General features: G+C 43.8%; 2 protein-coding genes across 4 annotated transcripts; one reads left to right on the forward strand and one right to left on the reverse strand.

The window, feature by feature from the left end:
• Window positions 1–1,565: 1,565 nt before the first annotated feature.
• Window positions 1,566–9,475, reverse strand: Mrpl46 (mitochondrial ribosomal protein L46). The gene is made up of 4 exons (XM_055623254.1): window positions 9,219–9,475; window positions 7,804–7,993; window positions 6,800–6,973; window positions 1,566–2,332 (listed from the first exon to the last, which is right to left on the reverse strand). The coding sequence occupies exons 1-4, from the start codon at window positions 9,444–9,446 to the stop codon at window positions 2,082–2,084; spliced, it is 843 nt and encodes a 280-aa protein (XP_055479229.1). The 5' UTR covers window positions 9,447–9,475; the 3' UTR covers window positions 1,566–2,081.
• Mrps11 (mitochondrial ribosomal protein S11) lies at window positions 9,472–19,115 on the forward strand. Of its 3 annotated transcripts, none has more exons than XM_055623256.1 (7): window positions 9,472–9,547; window positions 9,720–9,847; window positions 9,976–10,083; window positions 15,074–15,172; window positions 16,867–16,996; window positions 18,072–18,137; window positions 18,775–19,115. In XM_055623256.1, the coding sequence occupies exons 2-7, from the start codon at window positions 9,783–9,785 to the stop codon at window positions 18,880–18,882; spliced, it is 576 nt and encodes a 191-aa protein (XP_055479231.1). In that variant the 5' UTR covers window positions 9,472–9,547; window positions 9,720–9,782; the 3' UTR covers window positions 18,883–19,115. The 3 variants fall into 3 exon arrangements, with proteins under 3 accessions (XP_055479231.1, XP_055479232.1, XP_055479230.1); XM_055623257.1 differs by lacking the exon at window positions 9,472–9,547 and adding an exon at window positions 9,550–9,575; XM_055623255.1 differs by lacking the exon at window positions 9,472–9,547 and having other exon boundaries at window positions 9,589–9,847.
• Window positions 19,116–19,221: the final 106 nt, after the last annotated feature.

The following is a 19,221-nucleotide window of genomic DNA, read 5'->3' on the forward strand; positions in this document are numbered from 1 at the left end:
AGCAAGCAGCAAAGCACCCCTCCATGATCTCTGCATCAGCAACTGACTCCAGGTTCTGGCCCTGCCTGAGTTCCTATCCTGGCTTCCTTTGATGATGAACAGTGATATGAATGTGTAAGCCAAATAAAAATAAACCCTTTCCTCTCCAGCTTGCTTTTGGTCATGGTGTTTCATCACAGTAATAGTAACCCTAAGAAACAAGCATAAGAAACAGTTTTAGTCACATTTGGCAAGACAGTTCAGAGCAGCATTCAGCAGTCACTTCTAACACCATGCTGATGACCTTTGCATTGTGCAAAAATTACACTCCAAAAATAACTGTGAAATTCTGCAGCCAGAGTAGTAAGAGCAGAATGAAGCCCAATGAAGATGTGGGCACAGATAATCTCCTCCACCTGGCTAGTCCCTGCCAGCCTGAAATCTTGGGTGTGCTATTTTTTGAGAGGCAGGCCTTGAAGCAAAACTCTTGAGACCAGTTCTAGCAAAATTAAGAACATGGTCCAGGACAGAACCATCTTCATCATTTAAAAAAAAAAAAAAAGCAAATTGGGGTACCCTCACAGTTCTCTTGTTTCTACTCAGGTTCCCCTCCACCCCCTTAGCTCACCTCCTAGAAAGGCTACTAAGCCAGTCCCTGTTTGCAATAAAGGAGGGCACTTCTAAAATCTTCAGCTTTTCCCTAAAGTTCTCAATCTTGTCCCTACCATGTCAAAATATTGACATTCTGGGGGCAATTTCAAAGGAACTAACAGAATGTCAAGTTATCCTGACACCATTTTTCAGCTTACCAATTGCATACATCTATTTACCACCACAGACATAACTGTAGGCTGAGCATGTGTGGAGAGTGCTTGCCTAATGTGCACAAAGGCCTAGACTGGATCCCCAGCACCACCGTAAGTACAAATAAATGCAGAAACAATGTAACAGAATCGTGTGTGTGTGTGTGTGTGTGTGTGTTTGAAAATAACACTGGTGGCTTTGCCTTCTAGGTTAGTGGTGCCCATTGCCCTAACAGGCAGAAGAGTTCAGATACAACACACTCCAAAATCCAGAAAGTGTACCCTGACCCTATGGCTATGCCCATTCTAAGGCACCACTAGCTGTTCCTGATAAACCAGCCTCCCCCAGGGGACACCAGTTATCAGAAAAGCAATACAGGAGGTAATGGGCAAAGAGAGGCAATAAAATTAGGAACACATTCTTGATTAGAAAAAGCAAATTCCTTGACCGTAAGCAAGAATAGCAGGCACCATCTGGTGTGGAAACAGAGACCCCCACTTCAAAAGCTCACACAAAGGGCTGGGCAGTTTACCCATAAGTCTGTGAGAGAAGAAACCAGGAAGACTGACAGATCTGTAACTGTCCACTCTGAATCGCCTGTACTATGTGTTCTGTGGCAAGTGTTTATTTGTGCTTTGTGTGCCAGGTTCTGGGGATGAGTCAGACCCAACACCAAACTCAAAGCCCTAACCACTGAGGTAGGAAGATAGCATTCTCCCTAGGTACCAACAGCTCCCACAACTATGATGGGCATCATGACCTGGCCCTGATTCTTCCACTGGTAGAATGGAGAGAAGATAGACTTTATTTCAAATGACCCTTGCTAAACACTTAAAAAGTGATTAATATACTAAACATAAAACTTTCAAAACAAAGGGAGGGAGAGATAAAGAAGATATTTCCTTCCTATCAAGTAGAAAGGAAAGCTAACATGAAAAACAACTAAGGAACTATATAATTAGGCTTTTCATGGGCCTAGAAACTTTCTCAGAACTGGCAAGTTAAGCCAATTCATTTCTTTTTCTTCCAAGTCCAGTAGGTCTGTTACAGTAGGTCTGTTAATTCACTATATCACAATGCTTTAACTTGCTGTAGACAAACACTCTGTCCTGGCCCCACTTCACTGGGCAAAGCCAGTTGTCCTTGAAGGACAAATCAAAATCCAACACAATGACAGATATATTTAATGCTCAGAATTTAGTCTGGTGCTTGACAGTTCCTGTAAATGGGCATCAACATTGTTCCTGAGGTCCTAACACTTGACTCGTGTGAGCATCATCCACAGGCAGCTGAGGCCATCAGAGGTCCAGGAGAAACCGCCTGACCTGGGCCAGGTACTTGGGCTGCAGATAGTCGCCCAGTTCATCCTTACTGGCCCACACATGGAGGCCCTTCTTTCCGGCCTGCATGAAGTCTCCCTTGAGCAGCAGAGCTTTGAAGAAGAAGACTTTGACCCCAAGGTCACTCTCTGTCCGAATAGCCTTGGGGAGCTTGAACTTGTAGTGGCCACAAGGTGCATTCCCGAGGAACTTGGCTTCCATGTTGTTTTCTGCAGAGAAAAGAAAGATTAGGGCACAGCTGCTTCTTCACCGAAATCACAGGAGGCTCAGAAAGGCCACTTCTAGCAGAGCTAAAGGAGATCGCAAGTATGTGTGACAGTCCTGAAAGGAGGCTCCTCCCTCCTGAGTCAAATGCTTTCTAGCCCAGGTGCCAGGTTGCTACTATGGACCTACAAGTTCACAGTGCTGTTAATATTATCTGAGAGTCACAGGAACTGGCTTCTGCATTCAGCCTCATCATCAACTGTTAAAATTTTGTAGAGCAAAGCTCATCGCCTCCAAAGCGTCTCCAGTCTCACCTTTAGGGGAGTGGGCATGAGGGAGCTTCCTGAAGTAAAGTCTTGCTATCTACCTTGGATAGCTTAGAACACTCTATGTAGCCCAGGTGGCCTCAAAATGGTGATCTCCCTGCGTCACCATCTCAAATACAGACAACAAAGTCATGCATCACCACACCCAGGTCAGATCTGACTTCTACAGAATGCAGTCAAGAGAGAGTTAATAACCCTGATCTAGCATTTCAAAGATGGAAAATGCAGAATTACTGAATGGCAGCAGGACAGTCAGCTAAACAGAAAAGCAGAGTCAGAGCCTCAGTCCTCACACCGTAACTGATACTATAGGCCCAAGACTTGACAGAAACCTCACACTTTCCTAAAAGATTTGCTCACTTTGGATGATGCTTTCATGAATACGCTGTATTTTCTGAATTATGATGTATTTTCAAATTTTCACTTAAAAAAATAAGAGTATTAGAAGAACATGTGGTATTTTACATATGAAAAGGGGCCAGCCTACCAAGCAAGACAATAAATTAGAAAAAAGGTTATGTTTGTCCATATAAAATTTAAATCTTTCAGAGAAAAAAGACACAGACACAAAATCTCCAAAAAAAGAATTACAAACTTAAGCAGAATGTGTTAATGACACCAGTGTTCCCAATGTTCCCAAAGCAACCAGCTCCTGGGAGGCACAGGCAAGAAAATCAGCAGTTTAAGGTCATCTTCAGCTATGCAGTGGCTTCGAGGCCAACCTCCACTACATGAGATCCTGTCTCGAAGAGCAAGAAAAAGACTCAGAAAAACATTTTCACACATTCAGCAAAGGAACAACAGCTTAAGGTATCAGGAAGCCCTTGGGAGTGGGGCTTGTGGCCCAAGCCTCTCATCTTCTACACTGTGGAGGCTGAGCCAAGCGGATTGCAGATCCAGGGGCAAAGTGGACCACAGAGTGAGGTCAAGGCCAACAAGCACTAATGGTGAGATCCTATCACAAAATAAGTAAAAAAGAGGACTTGGAAGATGACTCGATGGGTATAGGTGTGTGACACCAAGCCTGATGACTTGAGTAAACTCACCAGGACCCACCCTGCACAAATGGTTTTCTGACCTCGCACTCCGTGCATTCCATGTGCATGACTATATACACACACATAAATATATTTATATGCTTGAATGTACAGAAATTTTCTAAAAGAATGCAAGGAAAAAGAACTGTCAGTGAGCACAACCTCTGAGAAGAAAAAAATGTAGTTGTCATGCTGCACTTACTAGATACGGATAATCATTAAACATAGGCATGAATTGATGTTCTCAAGCTTAAACAAAGAGATATTAGCACACCAGATGAATTTACATATGACGTACATTCATATGTAAACATGAGTAGGTATCTGAGAGTGGTGAGATTACACTGATATCTTTTTAATACTTTCCTGAACTCTCCAACTTAAGTGAATAAAGCATATTATTTTAGAATAAAGCATATTCTATAGTCTGGAAAAAACAGATCAAAAGATTATCAAGTCAATATAAAAGCATTTCACTACAAATAGGAGTGAGGAATCTGAGAAGACAGTTTACAGGAAAAATACAATGAACATATGAAGAAATGGTTATTTTTAGTAGCAAAAGGGCAAACACTAATTCAAGAGAGATTATTTCTACTGATGGCACAGCTTCAAACTAAAATAAGGACTATTTCATATGCTGGTGAGGTCCAGGTAAGCAGGCACTACTGTAACAGCTCCTGAAGGTGCCTATCACCACACACCGGAAGTCAAGCAGGCATAGCTCCCAAATCCCCCTCCCAACCCCCAGTGTGCTGTATTCCTCAAGTCCTCCATATGCACACCTTTGACATGGGGATTCCACCTCTAGAAATTCCATCTTGGAGAAGTATGAAACCAGTGGGTGAAAATGTATTTTCCCTTTTCTTAAATATTGACTGTGTAAACTGTTCTTTGCTGTTCTGTTTTAAATTTGCTACTTTACTAACTTTGCAGTAAATTTATTTACCGTCAATGTCTATTTTATATGTATTTATTAAATATAAATATACCTGCTGGTATCCTTTTTATTTCCTTAAGTGTTATTCAATGGGAATATTAAAGGAAAGCACAGTGCCAAGGCAGAAGCCATTTCCACAGGCACAGAGAGGGTAGAGCTGAGCAGGCATTCATGATGCATGTTCGTGTAAGGGAACCTGAGAATGTGTACCCAAAGACGATGGCACAAACACAACTACCAATCCTGTATGACAGCCGAGAGACTGACAGAACCCAAGCCCCCACATTCCATTGCACCTTATGGCCTCTCCTGCAAGCTAAAGAAGTCCCCAGAGAGAAAAGGTCAAGGGGCATACAAACTATTGACATTTTCTAGGAGCACTTATCTTGGTGGTATAGCCAATCAAGTAGCTATGTGCTTACACTATTACCAAACCGACTAACTCCACACCTGTCCCCCTATATGCCAGGGACTGCTGAGAACTCATGAAGGGGTACAGATTCTATCCTGACCTTCAGGGAACTCAAAATCCTAGCTAGAAGGAAATACATACATAAAGCATCGTGGCGCAATGGCCTGAGGGAAAGAACACATCCCCAGCTCCAGCATAAGCAGACGTGGAATGGGCATAGTGCCCCAGTCATCACTGCACCCACTGCCAGACAGGCCTGGCAAATGGTAAACACAGAAAATGTTTGCTGCATAAACTGCTTGCACAAGCAAGGGCCTGGGGTGAGGGGCTCTCCCCCTGGAGATGGCACTCTCCCTAAAGGAACCTGCTTGCGCCAAAGCAGAGATGCAAGAAAATCCACTAACTTGGGAACACAAAGGTTCTTCTGGGTTAGAACTTGGATTATACATTAACTCACTAAGAGCTGCACAAATTGGGGCTGTGTGGGCACTTGCATATTTATGGAAAACATTTAAAAATTCTAGGAAAAGAAGTAACAAGGGAGAAACCACATGTGAGCCGCACTGGAGAGTATAAAACAAAAGAGAGGAGAAATTTTTTTTACATTTTCAGTATAGTGTTTCTCAACCATTCTAACTTTGCTCTATGGAAATGTGTAGAGACATTTCTTGGTTGTCACACTGGGGGTAAGGATGGGAGTGGGAAATGAAATACTAGTAACTTACTAGGAACCAGTGAGTAGAAGCTAAAGGTGCTAAACACCTCACAGTACACAGAAGAGTCTCTCACAAAGTTATATGGGCCTAACCAGAGTCCAGTGGGAAATGAAGGACATCACAGCCAAAGCTCTGAAAATAAAGACATGATGATTTACAACAGGCCAGATAAGACCCAAAGATGCATAGGTCAGAGTGAGGTCAAGGGTAATACTGAGGTTTCTAGTTGGGTCAATCGACAAGCTATGGTACCAAGAAGCGGTAGAGTGTTTGCCTACTGATTACAAGGCTACTGGCTCGATCTCTAGTGCTGAAAAACAAAACTTACATTTCCTGAGTCTAAGAATTCTGATTAAAGTAATGGTAGCTAAGTGGCTAAGGCAATGAACTAGAAATCCTTCTCCCAGCACAGGTATGAACTTGCTGTCTAAGGTACCTTCCCTGACAGCTGGCACAGTGTTTGCCTAACATACACAAGGCTCTGGGAGCAGTCCCCAGTTCTGCATAAGACTGGGTATTGTGGCTCAAGCATATAATCCCAACACTCAGGAGAAGGCAAGAGGATCAGAGGTTCAAGATTATCCTGGGCTACAAAAAAGGAAAAAGAGAGAGAGAGAAGAGAAAGAACAGGAGGAGGAAGAGGAGGGAAGAAAGGAAAAAGGAGAGGAGAGAAGGACTAAGAAAGATGTTTAATGCACTAAAATCTCAATATATTAAGATAAAACACCCACTTGTTCTAAAGAAAATCCTTGCCAGAATTTTTATTTGATTGTTTAGGTTTTTTGGTTGTTTTGAGACGGGGTTTTTTTCTCTGTACCCCAGGCTATCCTGGAACTTACTCTGCAGATCAGGCTGGCCTTGAACTCACAGGGATGCCCAATGCCTCTGCCTCTCTAGTGCTGATACTACAGACATATACCACCATATCCAGCCTCTAACGTAAATTTTTACTTATCAGTGTCCATTAAACACTCTCTATCCTTATGCCCAATCTTGGACGAGCTGAAATGAATCTGGAGAGATTCCAGGTAAAGAAGTTACCTGAGAGTGTGGCCAGGACTCGCTCAGCTGTCCCTCGAAGGGTCTCCCCAGGCTGCCACTCTACTTGAGGAAGCATCCAAAAATCTTGGTCTCCAAGCTTCTCTCTGACTAAGAGGACAAGGTTCCTGTCCAGCTTACGTTGCAAGGAGGTTCTGTCATTTTTTTTATCAGCTTCTACAAAAGGGATGGTCAGAAGAGAGAGAAAATAAAAATTAAAAAAAAAGATTATGATCTACCAAAACCACACATTTTGAGTTGTAGCTCCTTCCTTTAAGGACCACCACAAGCCCTGCCCGCTAAGATTTTAAAGTATAACCCTAACTCAAACCAAAAGATAAGAACTGGAACCAGAGCTGAACTTCTCTCAAGAGCAAAGTACATATGAAGCCTTTGGAAAAGAAGCTACACCTGTAAAAATCCAAACATAAGAAAAGGAATATGCTCTGAGGAAGTGTACTTCCCTTGCAAACATGCGGCTCTAGATACAGACCTCAGCAATGCATACGTACAGTTTAAAAAAAAAAAAGCTCCATTGGATTTAACACTATTACCAATCTGACCTACCCCTGCCATCTCTGTTCTTTAGTCAACATCCTTGAAACAAGGAAAATAGTACTCAACCCCTGCTTTCAGAGTGAGTTGTAATAAAAAGAGAAATTAAAGAGCAATTAATTAATTAGAAAATTAATTCCTCCTACTCTCTGATCCAGAGTTAGAAGTAAAACTGAAACAACAATCATAGCATTAACAGAAAGAGAAAGACACTTTACTCCCACTGAAAATAGCCTAAGTCCTTAAAAAAAAAAAAAAACAACAACAACAACTGTGTTAGGGACATATAAGGAATGGGGGGAGGGGGGTAAGATATTCTTTTCCTGAAAGCTGCTTTGTTACTCCAACCTACTTGTTATTAAAATGCGATGCAGGAGTGAGGCAACTGTCCTTTGAAAATCAGAATATCCACCACTCTCCTTTCCTCTCCGTTGGCCTAAGAGATCACAGACCTGTCACTCGAGCTCCAGGTTTGAACTGCAAGAATGCCTGCTCCCACATATCTTCTAAATCTTGTGCGAGCGTGATGCCCTGCTCATCTTGTTCATCGTCAAAAACGTCGGCCTTCTTCTTTGCCAGCTTCTGAGCTTCATCCAGAGCACGAACCTCATGGTCTGAGTACAGGCTTCTCTCTACCTCTATCTGGAAAATTTTAACGGAAAAAGGAGAAGAAAAGAACAAAGCTAATGAACCCTTCACAGGCTTGGAAGTGCATCCCTTAACACAGTCATTAAAATCAAAACATAATACAGATACAAAAATTTTAAAAAGGTCCACTGGACTGTAAGCATGAGTGAAATTTGAAAAATGTCAAAAGGCTGGCAGATCGAGACTATCAGGAGGAAAAGAGGGGTTGCTAGGTCTTCCCACACTCTAGGCCTACTGGTCTCTGATGAGCATCTATTCAAGGACTTTCCATTATAACATTCCTTCTTTCCAAAATATCTCTCTCCTCAGGCCATTCTCTCAGATTTCTATTCATCCTTCTGATTCCAACTTAAATACCACTTTCTCACAAAGACATTCCTGGACACATCTCATGAAAACCAAACCTATGTGGTCTGTGTAAAATTCTTCTAGTACTGGGTTTTCTTCTAGAGCACCTACCAAAGTCTGTAATTACCCATATTACTGGTTACTAACTACACCCTTAATTCCAGTTCATGAAACTCTCTGGGAACCAGAGCTATGCACCCACAATTGCATAGCTCTATCTATCACTTTGCATACTGATAATATGGAATTAGTTATGAATACCTTTAAGGTTAAAAAAAAGACTACTGGTCAAGAGAGTGAATGGGGGGGGGGGGGGAAGCACTGAACAGCTTCCATTAATATTACCAAGACAAAATCTAGGGAAATCTAAGATGTTTCATCACTATCTATGGAGACTTAGCACCCTCACAGCAACCCTACTAGGGTTTCTGCCCTATTTCCTGACTTGTCCTTCACAGAAATTGCTCCCTGAGGTAAAACAAAGCAAACTTTACCTCGTATATTTCAGGATGTGCCCACTACCTCCAAAGCTTTTTTTCCCCAACACTCATCACATTACAAAGACTTTCCTGCAGTCTGTGAGCTCCTAACTTACAATAAGTGATCCGTGCTCACCACTGGTCCCCTACTGTGCTGAATGAACAAGAAGAAAACTGTCCACAGAGTGCTCAAGCGAAAACAAAGCCATTTGAATCAAACGCGGTTGAACACCTGCTCCATACGGCAACTTCCATCTTGCAGGTGTCATAAAAATCCAGAGGTGAAATGATTTGCTTAAGGTCACACAAAGTACCGGAATCACCGTGGAATCAAGGCCCACTCAGTATTGCTGCTTCCCTCCACCGCACCACGAAGCCCGTGCCTCTTTTACCTGCTGTAGTAGACTCGCCATTTCTTCCTGCAATGGCGTGAGCGGCTTGGTGATCAGCGGTGGCCGCTGCAGACACAAGGCGCCCAACAGGCGCCATGGAGACCGGCTGCTTGAGGGCGCAGCCTCCAGGGACAGGCAGCGAGAACGCGGGCTACCTGCCCAGAGTTTGTCAAGCCGCCGCCAGACTCTAGCCACCCCTAACAGAGTACGCCCTACGGGCGCCGCCATCTTTCTGTCTTCCCACAAGGTACCGCGGCCCCCGGCGGGCCCGCAACCAACCCCACGCTCCCATGAGGCAACGCGGGCCGGCGAGGCGGCGGGTTTACCAGGTAGAACCAACCATTGCAATTGGGAGAAGTAGGTGAAATGCCAGTGTTAGACCACTAGAAAGGGGAGAGATTCCCACATAGATGCTTTATAAAACAATTAAACTTGAAGAAAATGCTTACAGGATCATTTAAGAGCAATCAAGTGATTTCCCTTCTCTGTGCTCCCCCACAGATGCTTATGGTGCTGGCTCCAGCTAGGCCGCGGACTGAAGCTGACGAGGGTCAGTATTAAGAAATGCAGGTTTTAAGAAACTCCGGATCATGGCTTCTGAGGTCCTGGGCTGGACCTGGGATGACCAGGTAAGGATTGCTCTTTCGAGCCCACGGCTACTCTTGAGCCTGCTCACCTGCCTCCCAGTCCTACGTGCCATTTGAACCTCCGAAACAACGTTAAACCCAGTCCCTCAAAGGGCTCTTCTTACTTGCAGGCTTGTGGCCTTTGCTCCAGCTCAGAATATCCACACCGGAGCTCCAAGGTTAGAAGATGCAGCTGCCAAGCAGAAAATTGAAAAGGAAGCGGCTCCAAGTCGCTTCAGGTGAGGGTTAAGTGGGGCCGGTCCCCTGGAAATCCTGTAACTTCTTTCTGCCCGTCACCCTCCAGAGTCGTGGAAAAAAAATGAATTACTGACTATGGTCGTTAGCCATCTGAGAGCTTGTGCAAATCAGTCTTTGAGCCTCTACGCTCTAAAAGTGGAGATAATGCTTAGAGGAGTTGTTGATGAAACAGAGGAATAAGCTGTGGCATAAAGTTGTTCAATTAGCAGCTGTTAGCTGAGTGTCAGATGTATATAAGTACCAGCTTTCTTTCCTTGTGAGATAGGCTTTAGGTCCTACCAGTAACTCTCTGCCTCCACACAAAATGTCTTGAGGGACTACACTAACTGCACTTCTTAGTGTTTGTCAAAAAGTCCAGCGTTAGTTTTGTGCTTAGCCCCGGGAACAGGCATCCTGCATCCCACTAGTATTAATACTTCGAATGCAGTCTGTATATACATTCACTTACCTCCACATCTACCTGTTGAGTACCATGATAAGTACTGAAAAAAAAAAAAAAAAGGTTATTTCTCCCACGGAAGTAGTTCACAGACTTGTAAGGAAGACATAAATGCAAATCTTTTAGGATAACAGAGATCAGAACTTTTTGGACATTTAAAAGAGTAAGGCTCTTCTGGGGAGGTCAGGAAAGACTGAAGTTACCATGGAGTGCAGAAGTGAACTGAATAGGAATTCAGCTGGGCAAAATCAGCTTAATCATTACAGGCAAAGGTAACAGTGTGGAAAGGCAGGCAGTCAGCGAACATGATATGAGGTACCTCTAGAGCAGCAGTTCTTAACCTGTGGGTTTCAACCCCTATTGGGGTCACCTAAGACCATCAGAAAACAAGGATATTTATGATTCATAACAGTAGCAACAAAAATAATTTTATGGTTGGGTATCACCGCAACATGAGGATCTGTATTAAAGGGTCACAGCATTAGGAAGGCCAAGAACCACTGTTCTGGAAGGAGCCCAGTGGTGAAGGACTTCCCTGTCTCCCTTTGCACACTGCAGGTAGTGAGGAACTGCTGGCAGGATTTAATCCAAGACTGTGGTAGTCCTTCACCTGGCAATCCCAGGCACTATTGGGATTGTTAGAGTTACATTCTGCTCAGAGAGGAAAGGCCCTCTCAGCAAGCAGGTAGTCAAGCATAGCCATATCCTGTCTAGCTTTAAGAAGAGTTGATGCCATTTTATTTATTCTTTTTAAGATGGTCTTGCTGTGTATCCCAGGCTAGCCTCAGATTCATAACCCTCTTGTCTTGGCCTCCTGTGTGCCTGGATTACAAGAATATACACCATCCTCAGCCTCACTCTTTAAGAGTCCTCAGCCACTGTATTGATGTCAAACCGTAGGGGTCAAGGATGGAAGCAGAGAGAAAACTTGAAAGTAGTTAGAAAGCAATAGAAATAGGTAAAAATGATGATGTCTGGGCCAGGCTGATAGTTGATCCATTTCGCTGGTATAGCCAGCAGGCCTTGGTCTTGGTGTTTTACTTTTTTTCGAGGCAAGGTCTCTTTTTTTCTAGGCTGGCCTGGAGTGTGCAACAGACCTCTTGCCTTTAGTCTTCTGAGTGCTTGGGATACAGGCATTTATCAACACCCAGCTACAGATCTGTTACTATCAAATGTGAGAAAAAGAGAGGTGTGAATGCTCAAATTTGGGCGCTAAACAACTGAAAATATGGAATTGTTATATATTAAGATGGCAGGGACTGACAGAGTTTAGGTCTGTGTGGTTAAGTTTGAGATGCCTTATACTTGCTTAAAACACCCTTCTGTAACCCTATATAATAAAAGAAAAAATTTGAGACACTTAGCATCAGAGTAGAGATGGAATTTAGACAGAGATTTGGGTAAAGGAAGAGTTAGCAAAAGAGAGAAGGTCCCCAAGGTAGGACGAAAGCCAGACAAGATTGTCTTTTTAGTGTGATGGACAGTAGGAAATTTAGCTGTATTTGGCGCTGCAGATAAGATGGGTTGACAGGCAGATAGCATGATTGCTCATTGAATTTAACAATATGGAGTTGGTTGGTAACCTTGATTACAGCCTTTCTGAGGGAGAGATCAGAAATAACTTCTCACTGGAGTGGATTGTTTTCAATGAAAATAAATATTGTCATTCCTTTAAGGAGGCTTTGCTATGAGGGAAAAGAAGAAGCTATTGGGAACTTGGGGTTTAAAATGTGGGGGGTTATTTTTTTGTTCTTATTCTTTTGATTTTATGTTTATGACATGACAATATGTTTTGCTTCTGGAAACCAGGAGAATGACAGATACTGAAGAGGGAACATTGCAAGAGCAGTGTCCTTGCAGGGCTAATACGCAGCTGGAACACCGTGACAGGAGAGTCCTCGAAGGCTGTGGGCACAGATGTTTGGTGGTTGAAGCAGGAAGAAAGTCTGATTGATTCTATTTCTCTGTAGAGGTCATCATCTGGCCCTGGGAAAACAGGAAGGGATTGAATGATTAAGGAGACAAAAGGAAGAGTAGAAAAAGCATTGGAAGAATGGGAGGGTAATTGAACTGAGGGCATTGGCAGGCATCTGGAGGGCCTGCTTGATGCTGGAAATTCATTGAAATGAAGGAGTGAGTCTTGGTAGGGACAAATTTTATCCCCCAGGGGATTTTTAGCAGTGTTTAAAAACCTCTAGTGATTATAACTTAGGAGGTGGAATCTAGTGAGTTAAAGCCAGGAATGCTACGAAGCACCCCACTGTTCACAGGACATCCTCCTACAGTAGGTCTTATCCAGAATGTCAGTCAAAAAGCCCTGGTGCAGAGATCAGTCAGCCATGCCGTGTTTGCACAGACTTAGATTGTCTGGAGATACGGATTTAGCAAGGGCTGGGAGTTTGCCAGGAGAATGTGAAGAGACAGGAAAATTGAAAGTAATATTTAGTTCAGGTGAGAGGAGTCATACGTGAAGTATGTGGAGTGATGGAGAGCTGATGGGCTTATCGGGGTGCTGGCCCTGAAGATAGCAAGGCAGACGGGGGTGCCTTGAGGCCAAGGTTAGGGTGTATGTTTGGCTGTGACCCCAAGAAGTACAAAGCCAAGGTTGGACAGAGGACAGGTGACAGTTGAAGGAGACAAGCTTTAGAAATAAAAGTGCAGAACTTTTGGAGATCCTGCTGAAATAATCAGTGGTTATTTAGAAGTAGTGCCAGAGGACACTGAGTCCCAGATACGGTTTTTCAGTTTAATTACATTTTTCAATAACTTTTGAAATTAAAATATCATGTTCCCCCTCCCATTTCCTCCTCCTAATATATATCCCTCTTTTCTCTCAAATGTACAGCCTTTTTAAAAAATTATTTTAATTGTAAATATTATAAATATACATAAATATAAATATAACCTGCTCAGTCCATATAATGTTTTTGTATGTATATAACTTCAGGGCTGACCACTTGGTATTGGATTGCCAATCAGGATGCTCTATTTCTCCCACTCTCAGCATTTGTATTTGCATTTTTAAAGACTATGCAATTAAGCTAGGCATGGTGGTACACACCTTTGATCCCAGTACAGTACAAGCAAAGGTAGGAGGATCCTTGCATTTAAGGACAGCCTGGTCTACATAGTGAGCTCCAGGCCAGCCAGAGCTGTGTACTGAGACCGAGTCTCAAAAACAAAACAAAACCATCCACAGTTAGCAAATGAACTGCCTTGCCACAACTCCCTGGTATGAAAGTGGGTAGAAAGACTAGTTCCAGAAAGCTCTGTCTCCTTTTTAGGACTTTCTTCAGATGAGGCATTTGCTCATTATACCTTCAACCTGGAGAATCTTGTTTTGTTTTGTGACTAGCTCTTGCTATATAGTCCAAAATGACCAGTAACTCTGTTATCATGGCTGGTCTTAAATTTAGGGTGACCCTCCTGGCTGGGATTATAGGCAAGCACTAACATGCCCAGCTGACACTGGGAAGTTTAAAGACCTGATCTTGGCTATGCCCTAAATTAAATGGCTCGGGTTCCCAGTTTCAAAATCTTGCTAGATAAGGAGCATTGTACCAGTTTTACTCGGACTTAGCCTTGTATTTAATAAATGCTCACTCCCAAGTCAACAGAGAGAAAAAAGAAATCAGTGGAGAAGTGATGGTCACTGAAACAGTCATATCAGCTGCAGGATGGGGACACTTTCCTTCTTAATACAGGAGCTGGTGGTCCAGCCACCCACAAAGGCTGTGCGTCATCACCAACATCAGGCCACAGGAAAGATTGCACTGTGCTGAGCTTTTGAAAATATCCCCAGAGAAACAGATGGGGCGCGGGTGCTTGAATGGAAGCGTATTTTCTAAAAGTGGTTTCAGCTAGTAGAAACATGGAGTGGGTGTGTGGGTACAAAGCCGCATCTTTGATTTAGGCGTGTAGGCATAATGAAACAGCAGGTTTACTCGCTCTGAAATGCTGAATGACAGTTGTGTGCCTGTTCAAATTTTTAAAGAACAAAGCTCAGACCCAAGACCAGTCTCTTTGGCCTGGCTTCCCTTGTCAGCCCTGTGTCTGTCTGGATTTGAGTTTTCCACCTGAAAATGAAGAATACAGCCCCAGGGAAACCCCACAACCCTACACAGTGTCAAGGCCAGTGTTGCCAACCCGGAAACACTGTGGTGCCCAAAAGGTTTGGAAAGGAATGGTGCAGAGAGCCTCCTCTAGAGGCAGAGGTTCTTAGTTTTCATTCTGGGTTCATCTGTGCTGTTTGCTTTGCTATGTGTGTGTTGGGTGGGTGGGAGACTTATTTGGGAGGCTTGAGGCCTTTATCAGTGTAAATGTTGGGAGATATCTTATGATATACCTTAAGCTATATGTGTCCCTGGTTAGCCTTGATTCATTTTTCTGCCCTGACTCCCACCTTACTTGGATCACAAGTGTGCCCCACCATAATCAACCTATTTTATTTTATTTTTAAGTATGTATATATTTCTTTTGATTTAAAGAACTAACAATTGGTAAATAAAACAAAATGTTTCTTCTGAATGCAGCATTTACCCTCCAGCTCCAGGACAGGAAAGCTCTCTGCAATGGGCAGGGATGAAATTTGAAGAGGTCCCAATTGCACACATCAAAGCAACCTACAACAAGTAAGAAAAGGGGTGCCTGGGTGAGTTCCCTATGAGCTGCTTCTGCCTCAGCCCTTCTTGGAGTAGAAGTCAGTGTCAGATGCTAGCTAGTTTCATCTTGTTTAGGAAAACCATGTTCTTCCTTTATGAAGTTTACTTAAGTTCTAAGAAAATATAAAATAGATTTAGTACATTGCGGTTTTAAGGTTTTTCTGCCTTCGCTGGGATTCCTATGCGAGAGTCAGAAGGACTGTGTTAGAAGCAATACAGTGAGAGAAGCAATGGTGAAAGAAGCAATATACAAATAAATGATTTGTAACTAGCCAGAATACAAACTTCCAGACAATGCAAGCCCTTTAGTCTTCTTACCTAAGGCATGTGCACTGCTCCTTCCCTTGTAGGGCTAAGTGTGATGGTGAATGAAAGCAACAGACTAGTGCCCTTGCCTGCTGTACATGCAGGTGTCAAGCAGATTCCCAGCTACAAAAGCACAGGACACTAGTGACAGCTTTACAGGCCAGGCCCCACTTGGAAGTGACATCTGTGTTTGGTCACAGCCCGCCTGCCACACAGTTGAGTACAGGACCAGAGACTATAACCCTGGCCTAGAGTGTGTAGCACAGAAGTGCTACAGGCCCACAATAGCATCTCCCTTCTCCTCTTGAGCTAATGCAGGCATAGCTTCTGTGCTTTCTTTTGGTTGTTGTGTGTGTGGCCTTTTCGATACACCTTGAATCAGTAAAGACAATGTAAGAAGCTCTGGGAGATGGCGGCAGAGCCATCACAAGACCAACAAACAGGTGACCCATGCCCAGCAGGTGTGCTGTACAACATGAGCACCCAGCGAGCTCTGCAGAAAATGGGGTGATGATAACCAAAGGGGAGACAGGAAACATACCTTAGGATTTCCTTAAAGTCATTCTTTATTACAGTTTACATTTTAGAGCAAATTAGAAAAGGTTTCGCTTACTTAAAATAATTTTGGTTCATAGAATAGAGTATTATAAGCATTTAAGTTATCCACTGTAATAGTACTGTCATGATAAATGGTTTGGGGATTTTTTTTTTTTTTTTTATGAGTCCCTGTGATTACCTCTGAAATGATAGGTCTTAGATTCCACTGATGAGGGTATAAGGAACAGGGTTTAGAGGTGACACTGCTTTGGATGTGATTTGGTCATTGTTGGAGCGGAGCAAGGTGACAGGTCTCTGAGCATTTATCATCTACTGTTTTATCTTAACTTCTTTATTACACTTTTACTTATTTGTTGGGCATAGAGCATAACCATATGGAGGTCAGAGAACAATTTGCACAAATTAGTTCTCTCCCTCCACCATGTGGACACACCTGTAACCATGAAGCCATCCCTCTGTTCTTCTCGTTGCTATAGTAGTAGAAGATATTTGAAACTTTCCCAGTGTTGTCTTTTTTTTTTTTTTTTAAACACTTGCCAAATTGAAACATTAGGTTTTTATAAACATTGGGTTTATAAATATCACCTCCAGTGTAAACGCCGCAGTGGAGGCTTCCGGTGATTCTCTCCTGCCCTTGGGTTACGGTACTCCCTCTAAGAGTATGACCTGTCAGTCTCCTCTTCGCACAGGGGAATGAGCAAGTGGCCTTCTTTTCTTTCTCACTGTGGCTCCTAAGGACTTTAGCGAGCTCTCTCTCTCTTCGGTGAGCAGTAGTAGAACTATGTGCCTTCTTTTTCCAGCACACACATCCAGGTAGTCTCTGCCGCTAACACATCCCTGGTCCGTACCTCCTGTGGCACAGAAGGCTTTCGAAATGCCAAGAAGGGCACCGGCATCGCAGCACAGACAGCAGGCATAGCTGCAGCAGCAGTAAGTACCTGGCCACGTTGTTCTGCTTTTCCTGTGGCTGACGGGAGCTCTCATTAAACCAGATTCAGGAGCAGTGAGGTCTTTGCCTACCTCTGTATGATGCCCTGTCACTGCAGGTGCTTGAAGAGGTCTTTGGAGAAAGGTTACCAACTTTCTCTCTCAACTTCAGTGGAGCAAAAGTTTTCACAGGAAGAGCCAGAGTGCTGAAGGCTTAGGAACGAAAGCTCCTTCGATTAAAGGCCAGTGGGATGTCATGAGGGTTGTATTCTATTCAAGGAGCATGTCTTATAGCTCAGGTCCCAAAATGAAGTGTTGCAGGGCTTTGTAGAAGCAAATAAAGCAACTACATTTCAGATATTTCATTATTAACATGTCTTCAGAAGACCCTGCTATCACCTACTCTGTCAAGACAATCAGATTGTGAGGGATCAGTCAGAGTGGAGCAGCCAGTTCAGCTCCCAGATCGACCTTGGGCCAGAGGTGCATCTTTCCTGCTGTAGCATAGTCCTCACAAATGTGAATACTCTTAGCAATAGTAATACTTCTTGAAGGAACACCTTGACCGTTAAAGCTAGACCTGAGAAAATTATTCATTGCTATGAATAATGGTCAAAAAAAAACTCAGAGTGATGTAATTGCCCATCAGACAGAGGACCCTCCGTTAAGAGATACATGTCAGTGTTTGTGGGGTGTCTGCATGATAGGCTTAGTATTTTCCAGGACCCATAGTGAATGTGTTCAAAACCTCGACACATACTTAACTCTACAGATACTAAACCCTACTTTTATAGGCACTTAGGCTCAGCCTAGGAAGTCTACATTTGGAGGAAAATAGGTAATATCTAGAAGTGTCCATTAGGTGGCAGTGCAGTTGTGTCATCTTAGTTCCTTGGCTCTGTCCTCCAGCCTCTACTGGTGTCCATCTCCACTAGGGCATCAGTCCTTGGCTTCTTTCTGTGTCTTCTGCCTCCCTGTGTACCTGTTGTTGCCATTATCTGTGACTTCTGGAGACAATAGCCAGAGATTGGGGTGCAGCCATTTGTCTCAGGAGCACTGACCACTTGCTTCTCTCCAGAAAGCCACAGGAAAGGGAGTGACCCACATCAGAGTTGTAGTGAAAGGCATGGGACCAGGACGCTGGGTAAGTAACTAGGGTTCTTCACAGTGTGTGTGCATGTTCTTTAGAGCCAGGTATGGATAGAGTAGAAATGTCCCTCAGTGAATTTCTATGACATTGTTTGAAGTTCCTTTCTGCTATGCCTATGAGCTACTAAGCCCCTCAGAGCAAGTTTAGATCATGTAGTTTAATTTATCAGCTTCTTGAGTGCCGGCCCTGAGCCAGCCCCTGGGAATGGAAAAGTGGTCTCTGGGGGACCATGACAGCTCCTCACAGACTAGTGGATGCAATGGAGAAGTGTGGGCCAAAGTGCTAGGGGTCTTGAGGGGAATCCTGAAACCATTGGGGCTATGGCTTCCTCCAAGGGGGTGACATCTCTCTGACTTCATAGAAATGAGGTGTTGGGGTATGAGAGAGAGTGTGTGTGAGAGAGAGAGAGAGAGAGAGACTGTGTGTGTCCCAGAAGAGGAAAATGTTCCTGTAAAGCTGCGGGAGTGCAGGGTTCGAGCCTGTTTTCAGATTTAAAGCACAAGCTGGAAGCAGCAAGGGCCAAAATTGTAGACATCAACCCGTGAGCCTCTGTCCCTCTTGGAGCCCTATCTGGAGAAGCTACATCATCATTTTGGAGATCATGCCATTTTCCTGTTTCTGATCCTTCCAGTCTGCCATCAAAGGACTGACCATGGGGGGTCTGGAAGTGATCTCAATCACAGACAACACCCCTGTTCCACACAACGGTTGCCGACCACGGAAGGTACGAAGGGTGTGATGAGAAGCAACTCTGCACTTGAACCTGACCTAAAGTCACGCCAGGTGAATCCTACAGAAAGCTTGCAGCTGCTGGAGCTGGCTGCTCTCACACTTGGGGGAGCATTCCTCTCCTTTCCCTTGAAGCTGAAGGTGCTGTCAAGGCTGGCCTCTCTCTTGGACATGAAGGAGTGGGAACTACAGGCACGCAGTGGCTCCAGCCTCTGCTCTGAAAATAAAAGGCTATTCTCTGTACTAGGTGTGAGTTTTTGTTCCCAGTGTTACCAACATCTCAAAGATCATGAGTATAGGTGTGACCCTGAGTAGAAGAGCTACAGTGTAAAGTGGGCTGCAATCCATG

Source organism: Psammomys obesus, unplaced genomic scaffold, assembly GCF_907164565.1.
Source record: "Psammomys obesus unplaced genomic scaffold, mPsaObe1.curated_primary_1811, whole genome shotgun sequence".
Lineage (NCBI taxonomy): Eukaryota > Metazoa > Chordata > Mammalia > Rodentia > Muridae > Psammomys > Psammomys obesus.